Source organism: Nicotiana attenuata, unplaced genomic scaffold (assembly GCF_001879085.1).
Source record: "Nicotiana attenuata strain UT unplaced genomic scaffold, NIATTr2, whole genome shotgun sequence".
Classification (NCBI taxonomy): domain Eukaryota; kingdom Viridiplantae; phylum Streptophyta; class Magnoliopsida; order Solanales; family Solanaceae; genus Nicotiana; species Nicotiana attenuata.
Genome location: NW_017672550.1, coordinates 142,805 through 159,788, shown reverse-complemented (window position 1 = coordinate 159,788; position 16,984 = coordinate 142,805). Strand labels below are relative to the sequence as shown.

At 40.8% G+C, this 16,984-nt stretch overlaps 2 protein-coding genes across 2 annotated transcripts; one reads left to right on the top strand and one right to left on the bottom strand.

The window, feature by feature from the left end:
- Positions 1 to 842: 842 nt before the first annotated feature.
- Positions 843 to 5,644, top strand: LOC109213636 (pentatricopeptide repeat-containing protein At1g62720-like). Its single transcript, XM_019377452.1, has 2 exons — positions 843 to 4,046; positions 5,198 to 5,644. Exon 1 carries the CDS (start codon positions 1,601 to 1,603, stop codon positions 4,031 to 4,033), a length of 2,433 nt encoding a protein of 810 aa, XP_019232997.1. The 5' UTR covers positions 843 to 1,600; the 3' UTR covers positions 4,034 to 4,046; positions 5,198 to 5,644.
- A 4,192-nt stretch (positions 5,645 to 9,836) lies between these two features.
- LOC109213633 (uncharacterized protein K02A2.6-like) lies at positions 9,837 to 11,783 on the bottom strand. Its single transcript, XM_019377448.1, has 4 exons — positions 11,307 to 11,783; positions 10,481 to 10,587; positions 10,018 to 10,423; positions 9,837 to 9,965 (listed from the first exon to the last, which is right to left on the bottom strand). The coding sequence occupies exons 1-4, from the start codon at positions 11,781 to 11,783 to the stop codon at positions 9,837 to 9,839; spliced, it is 1,119 nt and encodes a 372-aa protein (XP_019232993.1).
- Between the last annotated feature and the right edge of the window lie 5,201 nt (positions 11,784 to 16,984).

Genomic DNA, 16,984 nt, shown 5'->3' with positions numbered 1-16,984 from the left:
GAAGTGTTCTGACATACTAGATAATGTAGGAATTGTGCGTGAAAATAGCATGGGCTAATCAATATTTGAACTAGTAATCTAAAAAATAGTCAGTTTTTGTAAAGTCATTAAAAAATATCAATTCCATCATTTTCAATTCAATGGCACACTTTCCTTATTAGTCCGTTCCAAAAAGAATAAAACATAAAAGTTAGAAACAATTTAAACTTTAAACTTTTTTGTTTTACCTACTTAACCTTAATGAGAAACTTTTCAAACTACATCACCTAAACTAAAACGGAGGGATAAAAATATCCTGGTTGAAATACGGAAAGTTCTAGCATAATATGCCAGATTATGGAGTTACTGCATATAAACTTTCATCATATTATGTTGGAACTCCAACACATTATGAAATTATAGTACACTATGCTTAAATCTCATATATACAAAAGTCAAACTTCATCATATTATAAGGGTGTTTTTGTTCATATTTTATCTTTACATGAAAATATGGCTAAATTTCGATTACTTTTAAAACTGCGACTATTTCTCAATTACCAATCGTAAATCAGACTATTTCTGATTTTATGCAATTAAATAATCCATTCCTCACTCTTTCTTTTTATTACCATGTGTTAATTTAACTTACAAAGTAATATTTCAAATATTGTCATATTGTACAAAGTTTGATTTTGATTTCAAGAGAAACTATAGAAGAGATAATAAAAAACTTATAATTCGAATAAAAGGAAGGTGAATCGCTGGTGTGTAATTACTTAAATATTGTTTTAATAATAATAATAATAATCATATATAAAAGAAAACTATCTACATATCACAAATTATTTGTTAAAGTTCTACCAGAGTAGCAGTAGAAGGTTTTTAGCCTGATAACCAGAACCCCAGTTATCCCCCAGAAAGCACTTGAATCCAGAAACTGTTGCAAAAATGGACACCAATCAACAAAAAGCTGCAAAACACAATGAATAAATCACCCCCCGACCTTTACTTCCGAAGAATATTCATCATTCCATTTAAGGAAAAAAGGAAAATCAACCTATAGCCTACTATTAAGGGTTCCTAAATAGTGGCTTATGCTTTGAGCCGCCGTGAGAAGAAGAAGAAGAAGACCTCTAACTGGTGTCTTGGCTTTCTCTTGCAGAAGATAACCTATTTTCAAAAATATTGGGTCCGCACTGTTCGATCCCCCTCAGTCAAACTGAAATTGCTGAGGTGAACTGTTCCAATCTTTTTCAGTTTGCGTCATCGATTTTAGCTCTAGTATTCATTCTTGTGCTTCCCTCTTTCAAGATTGCTTGAATTTCGCATTAGAGCTTAGAGTTTGACCACTGGAGCTTGCCTAGTGATGATGGTATTATCTTTCTGTTAGATGGGCGTTGAGATTTTGAAGAAAGGTGTGAACTTTACGCAAAGAATTTTTTCTTGGGCCGTTTGTCATAATTTTGATGTTATATAATTGTTTGGGTATGAGCCGGATTCTATCGGAAATGGCTTCTCTACCGTCTCAAAGTAGAGATAAGGTATGCGTACACTCTACCCCAGATATGTGAGGTTTGGTGTTGTTGTATTATTGTTTGGGTAGTCAAAATTTTCTTCTATGGGATTAGGTTTGTTACCAAGATACTCTTCCTTCAACCTGTTATTCAACCATTTACATGAATTGGGTTTAGAAAGAAGCCTTTGCAGAAAGTATTGTGGTTCTTCTTCAGTACAGTTAGTGTATGATTCTGATAAAGCTGTTATTCCGATAAGAAGATCACATAGCTGCAAAGGTCGCAAGCTTTATTCAGTTGTAGTGAGAGTATGCAAGTCTTTGAGTTGGGAAGTTGCAAAAGAAATCCCTTTTAAAAAAGCTGTGAAAAAGTATGGCTTGTCTCATTCGATAAACGCCTTTACCGCGATGGTACATATTTTTGTGTTTGCAGGGATGGATAGGGAAGTGTATGCTTTGCTCAAAGATATTGTTTTCAACTTTGAGAACACTGGTATTGACTTGCGTAATGTAATCCACATTGCTCTGCATTCATCACCTAATAATGCTACAAGTTCAACTGTTCTAGCTGATGTACTCATCAAGGTGTTTGCTGCAAATAATATGCTTGATCATGTTATTGACGTTGTTAATCAGCTCAAGAAAATTGGGCTTGAACCGAGTATTTATTCGTGTAATTTCTTACTGAAATGCTTGGCAGAAGCAAGCCAAAAGGAGAATCTTGTAAAACTATTTGAGGCAATGAAGAAATTTGGACCATCACCTAATGTGAGGACATACACAATCATGATGAACTTCTACTGCACATATTATCCAGGGCAACAGACCGTCGTAGATATAAAAGAAGCCTACAAAATTCTGAAAGAAATGTGGGAAAAACAGATCAATCCTTCTGCTTCAACATATAGTGTATGGGTCCATGGACTTTGTAGAATTGGATGTCCTGATGTTGCTTGGAAATTCATTCGGAAGCTGAGATATGAGAACCAACCTCTGAATTCTTACTGCTACAATGCTATTATTCACGGATTCTTTGCTGAGGGTGAAGTAAGTAAAGCTATAAGCGTTTTAGAAGAAATGAGGAGTTTTGGAATATCACCAGATGTCTGTAGCTATAGCATTCTAATCGGTGGGTTCTGCAAATTCTACAGTATTGATAGAGCATTGTGTTTTATTCAGGATATGCAAGATAATAACATCAAGCCTAACCCAATTAGCTATAGCTCAATTCTTAAGGGTTTGTGCAACATTGGAGCAGCGAAAATCGCCAAGGATTTTCTTCATGACCTTAAGAACTCTGGGTGCAAAGTTGAGCAACGTGCTTACAACATCTTAATTACCGGATTTTGTGCTCAAGGAGATCTGAGTTCAGCCCATGAGCTACTGGAGGAGATGATCAGCAGTAGCTTTGCTCCAGATGCTTCAATTTATAAGAGATTAATTCGTGCTTCCTGCCACATTGGGTCTATTGATACAGCGTTGAAGTACCGAAATATGATGGTACGAGAAGGTTTCCTGCCTGATTCCATTACCTGCCATTTTATTGTTAAGCAGTACTGTACTGAAGGGCGTGTGATGGAAGCTTTGCACCTGATTGATGAAATGATGGATCAAGGCATCGTCCCCGACTTGTATACCTATAATGTAGTCATTAACCACTTGTGCAAAGATGAAAACACAGAAGAGAAAGAAGGGCGTTTGCAGGAAGCTTTGCATCTAATTGATGAAATGGTGGACCAAGGGATCGTCCCAGACTTGTATACCTATAATGTAGTCATTCACCAGTTGTGCAAAGATATAAACCCAAAGAAAGCATTGGAGTTAATCACAGTGATGCTTCAGAGGGACATGTTTCCCAATGTTATGATTCTTAATACTCTTATCGATGGATTTGTTAAACAGTCCAATTTTAAGAAGGCTGGTATGTTTTACAGGGGAATGCTAAAGCTTGAGATTACTCCTGACATCACCACATATACAATTCTTATTGACATGTTATGCAAGCGGGGAAAAGTGAGAAAGCACTACAGACGGAGAAAAGTGAAAAAAGCCTACAAATTATTTAGGAAAATGATCAGGGAGGGTTTGAATCCCGATAACATCTGTTACACCTCCATGATCGCTGGCCTTTGTGAAATTGAAGATGTGAAAAAGGCTTGTGCTTTGTTCCGCGACATGCAAAAAAGAGAACTCTTGCCTACTGTTGTTACCTATACTTGCCTCATTGATGCATTTTCCAAGGTAGATCAGATGGACGAGGCCAAGAAGTTGCTAAAATTGATGGTAAGACAGAATATCCCTCCTGATGTCAAGACTTATAGTTGCCTCATTGATAAATTTTGCAAGTTACATCGAATGGATGAGGCCGAGAGGTTGTTTGATAGAATGAGAAAAGAGAACATCTCTCCTGATGTCATCACTTATAAAATAATGATTCTGGGATATGAAATGGTTGGAAATACTGATCTAGCTTATGAGATGACTGATGAGATGCAGAGATTATTCAACATTCCGGGCGATAGTAAACAACCTCTCTAGCTTCAACACAGGGGTAAGATCTGCGTACACACTACCTTCCCCAGACCCCAATTATGGACTAATACTGGATTTGTTGTTGTCGTTGTTAAAGTAAACATGGTCCGTGAGGACTCATATAGTTGATCCCAACTTTTTTGGAACCGAGGCGTTCTTGTTGTATTCTTAATTAAAAAGATTTGGAAGATGGGTCATCTGACGGACTGATGGATAATTTTTTAAATTTTGTTGATGATAGGGATAAATTTGGCGGGATAGTATAACGATAGGGATAAATTTGGCGGGATAGTACAACGGTAGGGATAAATTTGGCGGGATAGTATAACGATAGGGATAAATTTGGCGGGATAGTACAACGGTAGGGATAAATTTGGCCAAATAGTATAACAGAGGTTAAATATAGATAACATCCCAAAGTAGAAAGGGTATATTTGGCCATTTTTCCAATGCAATCTGTAAAACTCATTACTTACTACAAAATAAAGTCGCTAATACAAACACCTCCGATGTATTCCGCCATTTTCAACGGCGAATGAATCGGCTGATTTCGTTTGATTTTTAGCGAAGATAACCTGCATTCAACCTCCAATTGCTTCACAACTTCGTCGTACTCTTACAGTTACTCAATTTCAGTGGCGGACCTAGGATTTTACATAAGCGGGTTCAATTTAAAATGACGCGAATCCATAGTATAAGCGGCATCGAACACGACCAACAAAATTTGGTCGATTTTTTGTTAATCCTTATCCTTTTTGGTCCTCGTTGTTTAAAGCCTGATGCTAAAATTAAGTCTTTAAAAAGTGAGTGCACTATATTTTAAAATTTTGGCATTTTAATAGTACATAAACTAAATCCTCCTAACTATTTGAGTAATTTATCTTTTTTTTTAACCAAACACTCTTATCTATTTAATTTAACAAATTTTAATTTTCAAAATTTTGTTAAAATTTAACAAGAAAATTATTTAACCAATATTTTTTTTTATTAATTCCAAGAAATTAGACAGATTATTAAATTCTTTTGTGTTTATAACTAAGCATGTATTATCTACAAATAGAGGATAATAAAAAAGATTTACAATTGCTTTTTCTCTATATATAGCAGTATATTATTTATATAATTATTTTTTATTATTGCTAAATTTATTTCTTTATTGTCATAATGAAGGAAAACTAGGAACAAATTGGGACGGACCGTACAAAATCACTGCCACAGCAAACAAATGAGCATTCCAGTTAGAAACAGTGGAAGGAAAACTACTCCAAAACAACTGGAATGTCGCTCACCTCAAATATTTCCACTTCTAAAAGAAGGCGTCATCTGATTCGTACTGTTTTTCCCTCACCCGGGTTTTGTCCCAATCGGGTTTTCCCGGGGAGGTTTTTAACGAGGCGACAAGGGAGGTGCCTCGAGGATCGGTGTTCTGTTCATTACCCCGACCCGTCGACATGGTCTCCGGGGCGAAATAATGAAGGGACTGGATATAAATAATCGTCTCCATTGTATGCACTGAATCAAATCTCCATTGTATGTACAAAATCAAATCTCCATTATATGTACGGAATCAAAATCTCCATTGTATGTACAGAATCAAACCTCCATTGTATGTGCAAAATGAAATCTCCATTAGTCGACATGTGACCCTTACAAGTATACAATTAAACATCCATTGCATGAACAAAATCAACATGTCTTCCTACGGGAATACGATCAAATCTCCAAGCAATGGCCAAGGCCATAAAAAAAAAAACACGAGTTCGACCTTGTCCGAATTACGACGGGATCCTACTTCGACGACAGTTCGAAGCAACATCCCAATGGCCAAGGCCATTCGACAAAAAACACGAGTTCGACCTCGTCCAAATTACAATGGGATCCTACTTCGACGACAGTTCGAAGCAACATCCCAATGGGCAAGGCCATTCGACAAAAAACACGAGTTCGACTTCGTCCGAATTACGACGGGATCCTACTTCGATGACAGTTCGAAGAAACATCCCAATGGCCAAGGCCATTCGACAAAAAACACGAGTTCGACCTCGTCCGAATTACGACGGGATCCTACTTCGACGACAGTTCGAAGGAACATCCCAATGGCCAAGGCCATCGGCAAAAAACACGAGTTCCACCTCGTCCGAATTACGACGGGATCCTACTTCGACGACAGTTCGAAGTAACATCCCAATGGCCAAGGCCATCGACAAGTAACCCCGATATCATAAACATTGCAAAGAAGAGCAAATCGACAAAATATATTTTACATTGCATCAAAATGTTATTTACAATATTCACAAACGGGCTCAAGTACGCCCTCTGCAAAAATCCCAAAACAAAAGCAAGTACAAGCAAAGACTACACATCATCCCCGATAGGGTAAACATCTTCGTACTACGGAGCCTCAAGTGCACCATGGTACCTCTGTGAAAGCCGGGCGTGAATAAGTGCAAAAGTTGGTGGATGGAAACATTACACTCTGCCAATTCGGCACACTTGGTCAGTAGCAGAAGTACCTTGAGCGTATACGGCAAAAGCTGCACCGGACAAACTTGGTAAAATCTACAGAATTCTTCCGCCAAAGGGAAAAGAGGAAAGGTATAACCAATCATGAAAGGGTACTCATAGAAAGCACAGTACCCGGGTCTATGGACATCTACGTAGTCTCTCTCCACTGAAACCATCTCTACATGAGCAGGAATCTCGTACTTCACACGAAGGGCATCGATATGAATTTGCTCCATCTCAGAGAATACGGGGGCCGGAGTAGGGGGGATCTTTAAGGAAGTCACTTCGAGACAGGGGATGCCTCGGCAGCAGCTCCTCCACCGTAGGAAGGCTGTCACCCTCCTCTTCCACCGTTTCCTCACTGCCAGAAGGAGGCGCCATGGATAATGGGGTGGCCTCAGTAACTTCCTCACGAGAACGACAAGACTTCGGCATAATATCGTTCGAAGGGATATCAACCCAGAAAGGAAGAGGAGAAAGCTTTGAGTGAAGAACGTAAGAAGAAGCAGGAAGGTATGAAAGAAAACTCGGAAGAATAAAGGAGGATATCAAGAGAGGAATGGCCAAAAACTTTTGAAAAAACAAACCCTTCATCTATTTATAAGGATGGGTGGCGCCAAAATCGAAGCAAAAAGTCATAAAGCAACGCTAAAACCAAAGCATCCTACCTCGAAAACGTGCGCAATGATGACGCACGTAAAGATGACATCATTTCCCGGTAAAGTATACTACCGATATCTTGCACAGTGTACTGACCTCTCTCCATTGGCTGTTTCGTAATGCCAAAACGGCTCAAATTTCTCCATAGGAACGCATGATGTCCGCTCAAGGACGCACCCAGACGCGACCCCGACAAGCAAAGGGACTAACTGTATGGGTCCAAATTTGACCGACCACGACCGACGATGAGTACGACGATTGACCTACCACGACCGACGACAAGACTGGACGACCCTAGCAGTAGTGTATAGCTATTAGGGGACATCAGGAATATTCCTTAAAATATTCTCTGCTCTTTGTTTTGTGCGGTTTAGAAGGGTTCCTTTACGAGTATAAATAGAGGACTATAACCTTGTAATGAGGAGGATCTTTTCCAAAAAAAAAAACATTATTATTGGCAAATGGAAATCTTGTAATCTATCTTCTCCTTTGCTATCAATCTTTAAAGAGATTATTACCTTCAGCTAAGATTTACCCTTTAATCTTTGATTGATTTGTTCAAAAAGGTTCTAGTATCTTTTGAGTCAAACACATACGTTTTCAAAACTTATTTTCCAACTTTATTTTGGAAAAACATGTATATAATTCCCAAGTTTTGAGATTTTGGAGATTTGGGGTTTGGGATTTGGGATCTTGCCAAAATGTGGAAAAATTTATGGCCAAACATGAGTTTTGAAAATAAATCCCAAATTTATTTTGGCAAAACTCATGGCCAAACGGGGTCAAACACGGTTTCAAATGTCTTTTTATAATCCTAAAACGCGGTTAAAGACATATTTTAATAATTAAGTTTTTTTTAATCTAAAAAAGTATTTTGAGTCAAAGAAGACAATATTTTGGTTCTGAGCTCAAAAAAATAGTACCGTGTTCTTCAGTAATCTATATTTAAAATAGTGGAAATACGTATATCTTAGAACATATTTGAACCAACTTAAAGTGAATTTTACGTTTGTAAGCATGGTTAAGCGGGTTCAAGGCTAAAGATGAGGTCATGTGTTCAAGTCCCCTTTTCCCTTTTATTGATTTTTGAAAATTTTCCTTTTCTATTTCTATTGCTACAGCGAAGGTGCAATGAATAACCACTATTTACCTTGTAAATTATGGAAATTTTATCTTTCATGGCAAAGGTATACACATTATTTATTATTATAAATTAAAATTATTTTAAAATATTATTTTCTATAGCTACCTTTTATATTTATACTACCATTGAGGCATGAAATACGCTATTTATGTTTTTCATCTCTCTTAAACAGTTGGACAAACCTATTTTTAAGGTGATTGTTGTTACTGTATTTATGAATACATGGCGCGAATACATGTGAATACATGCTCATACAACTGGACTACCCTGTTTTTAGGCGCTTTTTGCTGTTGTATTCATGAATACAGCAGCGCGAATACATGTGAATACATGTGCGTACAGCTTGACTGCCCTGATTTTCGGCGCTTTTTCCTGATGTGTTCATGAATACAGCAGCGCGAATACATGTGAATACATGCGCGTACAGCTGGACTGCCCTGATTTTAGGCGCTTTTTACTGTTGTATTCATGAATACAGCAGCGTGAATACATGTGAGTACATGTGCGTACAACTAGACTGTCTTGATTTTAGGCATTTTTTGCTGCTGTATTTATAAATACATGGCGCGAATACATGTGCGTACATCTGGACTACCCTAATTTTTATGCATTTTTTGTTGTTGTATTCATGAATACAACAGCGCGAATATATCGAATACACTACCGTAACAACTGAATATATAGTAGCTATATGAAGTAATTATGTATATAATAGTTATAGGAAGTTAATAGCCACTAAACAATCGTTGTTTCTGAAAATTCCTCTAAAATTATCATTCCAGTGTCTTCTACTTCTTCTTTTCTCTATTTTACTTCATATTTTTCACTTAATTCAACAGAAATCAACTTTATTTTACTTCACAAAATTAAACCTTTCTACAATGTGATCTTTAATTCTCTATTTCATAAATTTTGCTAAATAATGCGAGTACATTTAATGAAATTATTTATAATTTGTTAGTTTATGTTGAATTGTTTTATTTGTTTTATAATTTCTGCTTTAGTGTATTAGCACTCTTTCTTTAATTATTGGTATTAATTCTGCTTGTGTTTTGGCCTTGAGGACGTAATCTCCGACTTTGAGCGGTCGCACCTTGGCCCTCTTGTTGTAGTACCTTTCCACTTGCTGCTTCTGGGCTACCATTCTTATGTGGGCCATGTCTCTCCGTTCTTCGACTTCGTCTAGATCTTGTAGCCTATTTTCGTTGTTACTAGGTCCGCTCTCGTTGGAGTATCTCAAACTGGGTACTCCGACTTCGACGGGTGTAACTGTGTCTCCCGTAGACCAGCGAATATGGCATCTCACCTGTGCTGGTTTTTGGCGTAGTGCGGTATGCCCATAATACTTCCGGTAGTAGTTCAGGCCATAGCTCTTTAGCATCCTCGAGCTTCATTTTCAATATATTCAGTATTACTTTATTGGATGATTCGGCTTGACCATTGGCGGCAGGGTGATATGGCGTAGAGAGTATTCGCTTGATGTGCCATTTCTCGAAGAATTCAGTCGTTCTCTTTCCGGCGAACTGAGGCTCGTTGTCGCAGCTGATTTCTTTGGGGATGCCAAAACGACATATTACGTTTTCCATATGAACGCGATGACCTCCTGCTCACGTATCTGAGTGTATGCACCTGCTTCCACCCATTTAGAAAAGTAATCAGTTAAAACCAACAGGAAACGTACCTTACCTCGTCCTGCCGGGAGGGGGCCGACTATGTTCATTCCCCACTTTATGAACGGCCATGGCGAAGTGACGGAATGAAGGAGTTCCCCCGCTTGATGTATCATAGGGGCGTACTTTTGACACTGTTCATGCCTCCTGACATAGTCCGCGACTTCTTTTTTCATGGTGGGCCAATAGTACCCAGCGCGGATAAGGCATCGGACGAGGGCGCAATTCCCTGTGTGGGCGCCGTAGTGCCCTTCGTGTACTTCTTCCAGTACTCGCCTTGTTTGATTTGGCCCAAGACATTTGGCTAGGGGGCTGCCGAACGTTCTTTTGTAGAGATTACCGTTTACGAGGCTGTATCGGGCTGCCTGTACCCGGAGTTTTTTGGCTTCTTTTTTTATCTTGCGGGAACGTTCCATCCTGCAAATATGCTACGAGGCAGTTATGCCAGTCCCAAGTTAAGTTTATATAATGTACCTCGATGTGGTCAATTTCGGAGTGGAGGAGAGTGACCACTTTTTTTTGTTGATATTTTTGGTGGCCGCAGCTAGTTTGGCGAGGCCATTTGCTTTGATACTCTGTGCCTGGGTATTTGGTCGAGGCGGCACTCATCAAATTCTGGTAGTAGTTTGTGAATTTCCAATTGGTACTTTCGTAGTCTTTGTTCCTTGACTTGGAAAGTCCCGGTGACTTGGTTTACCACGAGTTGAGAGTCGCAATGGAGGACGAGTCGTCGAGCGCCGTATCTGAGGGCTAACTTCAAACCTGCAATCACAACTTCATACTCGGCCTCGTTGTTAGTCATCTCAGGGCATCGTATGGACTGGCGAATTACTTCGCCTATAGGGACTTCGAGGACGAGTCCCAGTCCTGATCCCGAGGCATTAGAGGCACCGTCGGTGTAGAGGACCCATAGGTCGGTATGCGAGGAAGCGCGGAGTGCTTCCTGTTCTACCTCGGGCAATATTTTCGTGCTGAAATTAGCGACGAAGTCGGCGAGCACCTGCGACTTAATGGCAGTTCGCGGTTGGTATGTTATGTCGTGCTCGCTTAGTTCTATGGCCCACTTGGCTAGTCTACCCGATAGTTCGGGTTTGTGTAGGATACCTCTTAGGGGGAAGGTTGTCACCACCTTTATGGGGTGACATTGAAAGTACGGTCTAAGCTTGCGTGAAGCTACGACCAATGCCAGAGCTAGTTTTTAGGGGTGAGGGTACCTTGTTTCGGCATCGATTAAGGTTTTGCTGATATAGTAAATCGGAGACTGCGTACCTTTATTTTCGCAGACCAAGACTGCGCTTACCGCAACTTCGAAAACTGCCAGATACACTAGTAGACATTCACCCGGGTTCGCTTTGACGAGTAGTGGTGGCGAGGAGAGGTATGTTTTCAGTTTTCTCAGGGCGTCGACGCATTCTTCGTTCCATTGCCGTCCATGATCCTTTCTTAGCACATTGAAGAATTTGTGGCATCTATCCGAGGATCGTGAAATGAATCTCGATAGGGCGACTATTCGCCCTATTAATTTCTGCACTTGCTTCTTGCTGGTCAGTATCTCCGGTATTGCATCGATGGCCCTGATTTTATCCGGGTTGACTTCGATTCCCCTTTGTGACACTAGAAAACCGAGGAACTTTCCTGAAGTTACGCCGAAGGCGCATTTTTCGGGATTCAGCTTCATCCCGTACCGCTTCAATATCTCGAAAGCTTCCTTCAGATGACCAATGTGATCCTCTTTCTTTGTCAACTTTACTAGCATGTCGTCGACGTAGACCTCCATGGTCTTACCGAGTTGTTCTTTGAACATTTTGGTGACTAACCTTTGATACGTGGCCCCTGCATTCTTGAGCCCGAACGGCATCACCTTATAGCAGTACGTTCCTTGATGAGTGATGAATGTGGTCTTTTCTTGATCTTCTTCGGCCATTAGAATTTGGTTATTGCCGGAGTAGGTATCTAAGAAGCTTAGCAGTTCGTGCCCCGCTGTTGCATCAATAAGTTGGTCGATGTGAGGTAACGGAAAAGAGTCCTTCGGGCATGATTTGTTTAGATCGGTGAAGTCAACACACATACGCCATTTCCCGTTCTTCTTTTTGACCATGACCATATTGGCGACCTACTGGGGGTATTTCGATTCTCTGATGGAACTGTTGGCGAGTAATTTATCAACCTCCTCGTTGACCGCCTCATTGATTGCAGCATTGAATTTTCTCCTTATTTGCCGTACCGGCGGATAAAGTGGATCGACATTCATCCTGTGTGTGGCGATATCCCTTGGGATTCCTGGCATATCTGAGTGGGAGAAAGCAAACATACCGAATTTTTTAGTTAAAAACTCACGACACTTACCTGGCTCCGAGAGGTTGTGTCTAATATAAGCCTTTTTTGTGCTATCGGTGTTATCCAATTGGATGGGGTCGAGATCTTCTATGGTTGCCTTGCAGGCCTCTACGATGTCCGGGTCTTTGATGGCCTCCACTGGTACGTCGGGTTTGGTTCATGACATGGCTGATTGCTATGCTTCCGCACTTGCACCCTTTAATTGTTTGGTGTGTGTGCAATCTTGGGTGATCCGGTAGTATTCTTGGGCGGTACGTGGCTCACCTCGGATGCTGAATATCCTCATGGGGTGGGAAATTTGATTATAGAAGCTTGAAGGGACGGCTCGCATGGCCTGTACCCACGATCGTCCTATGATGGCGTTGTAGGCCGTTTCCTGGTTCATGACATGGAATGTCGTTTCCAGGGTAACCCTTCCCACCAGGACAGGTAGCACTAATTCTCCAGATGTCCGTTCTACTACATTATTAAAACCCGTTAGTGTTATGCAACGCGGTATTATTTTATCCTCGAGTCTCATCTACATGAGAACTCGCGGGTGAATAATACACGCGCCGCTTCCGTCATCTACCATTATTCTTTTTATATCGTTATTCACGATGCGTAACGTTATAACCAAAGCATCATAGTGAGGAAAAGACAAACCGTCGGCATCCGACTTATCGAATATGATACTGTCTTCGAGGTCGTCATACCGTTCGTGGTCAATTGTCCATTTGAGTTTATGTGTGGTGGTGAATTTTACGTGGTTGATCGCCGCATCATTGCCGCCGCAATGATCATTTGTATGGTACGAGCCGGTGACGGTGGCTTTGGAGGCCCTTGAGGTTGATCGCGCCCTCGAGCAAAGTTGGCCCGTCCTTTATCGCTTAGCAGTTCTTTTAGATATCCTTGGTTTAACATCCTCACTACTTCTTGTCGCAGACCTATGCAATCTTCGATCTTGTGTCCTCTCTCCTGGTGGAATTCACACAGGACGTTCGACCTCCTGGTGCTTGGATCCGATTTCATCTTTTGCGTCCACTGCACCTTCGTGCCCAGTTTTTTCCAGTGCGTACACTATCTCTAAAGGGGAAACACAAAAATTATGAGCAGATAGTAGTGGAGGCATACCTCTTTCGTTGCGAAGGGGTGCAATATGTTGGGGCGCGATATCCGTGTGTCGTGGAGGGGGTGGATTGGATGTTCGGATGTAGGGTTGATGCCTTTATCGATTGAAACGTGGTAATTGATCCCTTCGCCCATCGTTACGTTGATCTCTCCTTGGCTCGGTCTGGACTGACGTTAATTGCTGAAGCGGGCCGTTTAGGTCATCCTCGTCTGCCCTCACTTCGGCGCAATAGGCGTTGTGGATCTCTTCCCACGTGGTAAGGGAGTACTTCATGAGTCTACTGAGTAGTTTTTTGGTTGCCTTTGATCCGTTCCTGTTTAACCCATTTTCAAAGGCTGCTATTGCCATCCCTTCTGACACGTTCGGCAGGCTCATCCTTACTTTGTTGAATCGGGCTTGGAAATCCCGAACTCCCTCGCCTGCCGTTTGTCTGACGGTGAAGATATCATTAACCCTAGCCTCGGCCTTCTTTGCTCCCACGTGAGCGGTAGCGAATTTATCCGCCATTTCCTCGAATGTCGATATCGATCGTGCTGGTAGTTGGGAATACCACGTCAATGCTCCCCCGGTCAGAGTTTCGCCGAACTTTTTCAGCAGCACAGACGGTACATGTTCTTTTGACAGATCATTACCTTTTACTGTGGTAACGTAATGGATCAAGTGGTCCTCCGGGTCCGTAGTTCCATCGTATATTTCAAGTATGGCGGCATTTTGAAGGTCTTTGGAATAGAATGGGGAGCTGCCCCTTCGCTGTATGGTTGTTCGACAAATAGGCCCGCATCGTGTTTTGGTAGTAACTTTGGAGCGCCTGGTATTTTATCAACCCTCTCCTGGTGTTCTTTCATCTGGTCGCGGAGTATTTTGTTCTTACTTTCCATCTCTTCCATTTTCTTTAAGATGGCTGTGATTGTACCGTTGCCCGTATCAGTAACAGTACGGGTGTTACCTGTTCGTGTAGCGTCTGGCTCATTGGCAATAGCTGCGGTTTCTGCGGGTGACGTGTCTTCGATATCTCTCTGAGGGGTTTCTCGAGCATGTTGCTCAAGGTACTTGTCAGCCATTCTTCTAGTAGCTTTTTGACAGCCGGCGGCATTTCTCCTACCGCGGATGTTGAGGTTCCTTTCTCGCGCAAGATCGTTAGATCTCCGTGTGAGGGAGGCAAGATCTCCCCCTCCGGTGTGACACTTGGTGTTGCATTCTCACAGTCTTCCCCGCTGGCTTCGTTGAGGGAGTTCGGGAGGTATTTCGTGACATCCACTACTGCCTTTAGCCTCGCCTCTCCCTTTCCCGCCATTGCTGGTTTTTATGATGTTGAAGAAAGAGATTGTTGCTTTCAAGAATCTAGATGAAAACTACGAATTCAGCTATAGAAATTCCCACAGACGGCGCCAAATTGTTTGACTCAAAAGATACTAGAACCTTTTTGAACAAATCAATCAAAGATGAAGGAGTAACTCTTAGCTGAAGGTAATAATCTCTTTAAAGATTGATAGCAACGGAGAAGATAGATTACAAGATTTCTATTTGCCAATAATACTGTTTTTTTGGGAAAAGATCCTCCTCATTACAAGGTTATAGTCCTCTATTTATACTCGTAGAGGAACCCTTCTAAACCGCACAAAACAAAGAGCAGAGAATATTTCAAGGAATATTCCTGATGTCCCCTAATAGCTATACACTACTGCTAGGGTCGTCGTACTCGTCGTTGGTCGTGGTCTGTTAAATTTGGACCCATTCAGTATGTCCAAACACATTTTTATTTTTAAACCAAACTTCACCCAAATCAAATTTTTCAAAACAAATTTGAAATCTATGCCCAAACGCTAGCTCAGATTAAGTCCCAGAAAAAGCCAAACGATGAGAAGGTTTATGTGTCTGCCTTTAAAATATTTATACAAAGAGAAATTTCTCTTTCCCATCCCAAATTCCAAGGCACAAATATATGCTACCCCCCCCCCCCCACCAATTCACGTTGCTATCACTATCCCTCTCTCAGTGTCTCTGCCCAAAAACAGTGCCTCAAAAGAATAGTCACTCACTCTACTCCCGTGTAGTAATGGAAGTTTTCGAATTAAGGTACGTTCACTAATTTAAATTCTATGTCTACATATATTTGATTCCACATAAAAATAAGCTTTTGTTATTTTCATGCACCCGGGAAAGGGTTTTGGTGGAAGGAGGAAACTAAAAGAAAAAACAGAAATTTCTTATTGAATTTTCCTGGCAAACAAACAAATTTTTAAATTAAATATCCGCACAATTTGCCAACAGCACGAGGATCACCATATATTACACTGATGAGCCACTGACAATTGTAGAAACGACGCTGTGGCCATCGCTTACCTCGAAAGCAACAATTAATTGTGTTCTTGTTTTCACTATTTTACAACAAAAATAGTCACTAATTTACATATTAATTGTGTTCTTGTTTTCAAAAGAAAAAAAAAGTTCCAAAATATGTTTTTAAAGAGTCTACCCTATTCTTTTCAAGTTAAGAATTTTAATAAATGAATTTTGAGTAGATAGCATTTTTTATCTTTCTATATTATCAAATAATTTATTTTATTAACCAAAAAAAAAAAACAAAAACAAAACAAGAAAACCAAGAAAAATGAAAAAAGAGTAATGAGGCAAAAGCAGAACGGAAGAAGCAAGAAAGAAAAATTAAAGTGGTTTCCCATCTTTCCTCCAAAAAAATCACGTGTTCACCTAACAGAATTGAATTCCTTTTGATCATTTTGGTAATTTTGACAGTTTTCTTTAAAGGGGAACACACATTAGTTTTTTCCCCAAGATAGCAATAAAAGGGGCACAGAAAAGGGGAAAGGGATCATTTTTGGGGTGAAAGACCTTTCTCCTTTCTTCTTTATTTTAACTTAAATACACACGTAACCAGAAAGAGGGGAGAGTGAACGAAAGAGAGAGGAGTGAGCAACAACAACAACAACTACCCAGTATAGTCCCACAAGGTGGGGTCTGGGGAGGGTAATACGTACACAGGCCTTACCCCTACCCGAAAGGGCAGAGAGGCTGTTTCCAATCGACCCTCGGCTCAGGAAAAGGAAAAGGAAAACAAAAACAAAAAACAAAAAGCAAAAGAGCATTAGTAACTCCAGCAGAAATCACATAAATAATTATCTAAACATAAACCATGAATAAAGTGGCATGCAAATATATCGACCGGTAACTACCATAAGGGGGCACAATACAATACACAGATCATCTATGGAGAGCCCTGACAAACCCCCCTCCCCCCAGCCCCGGGACAGAAGTATGAAAAATTCTAGAAGCCCCTATCCTGCAACCCTGATACTAAACCTCCAGACTTTCCTATCAAGGGCCATGACCTCGGAAATCCGCATTCTAGCCATATCCTGCCTAATCACCTCTCCCCAATACCTCTTGGGCCTCCCTCTGCCTCGACTCACGCCAACCACCGCCAGCCGCTCACAACTCCTCACCGGGGCATCGGGGCTTCTCCTCCGCACATCCCCGTACCACCTGAGCCTCGCTTCCCGCATCTTCTCATC

What these genes read in the sequence shown, in the direction of transcription:
- LOC109213636 (XM_019377452.1), top strand. Translation starts at nt 1,601, where the DNA reads ATGGGATTAGGTTTGTTACCAAGATACTCTTCCTTCAACCTGTTATTC.
- LOC109213633 (XM_019377448.1), bottom strand. Translation starts at nt 11,783, where the DNA reads ATGGAGGTCTACGTCGACGACATGCTAGTAAAGTTGACAAAGAAAGAG. An exon ending in TGGCAGTTTTCGAAGTTGCG is followed by an intron (nt 10,588 to 11,306) that starts GTAAGCGCAGTC and finishes CCAAATACCCAG; the next exon opens with GCACAGAGTATCAAAGCAAA. An exon ending in TCCCGGCAGGACGAGGTAAG is followed by an intron (nt 9,966 to 10,017) that starts GTACGTTTCCTG and finishes GGGTGGAAGCAG; the next exon opens with GTGCATACACTCAGATACGT.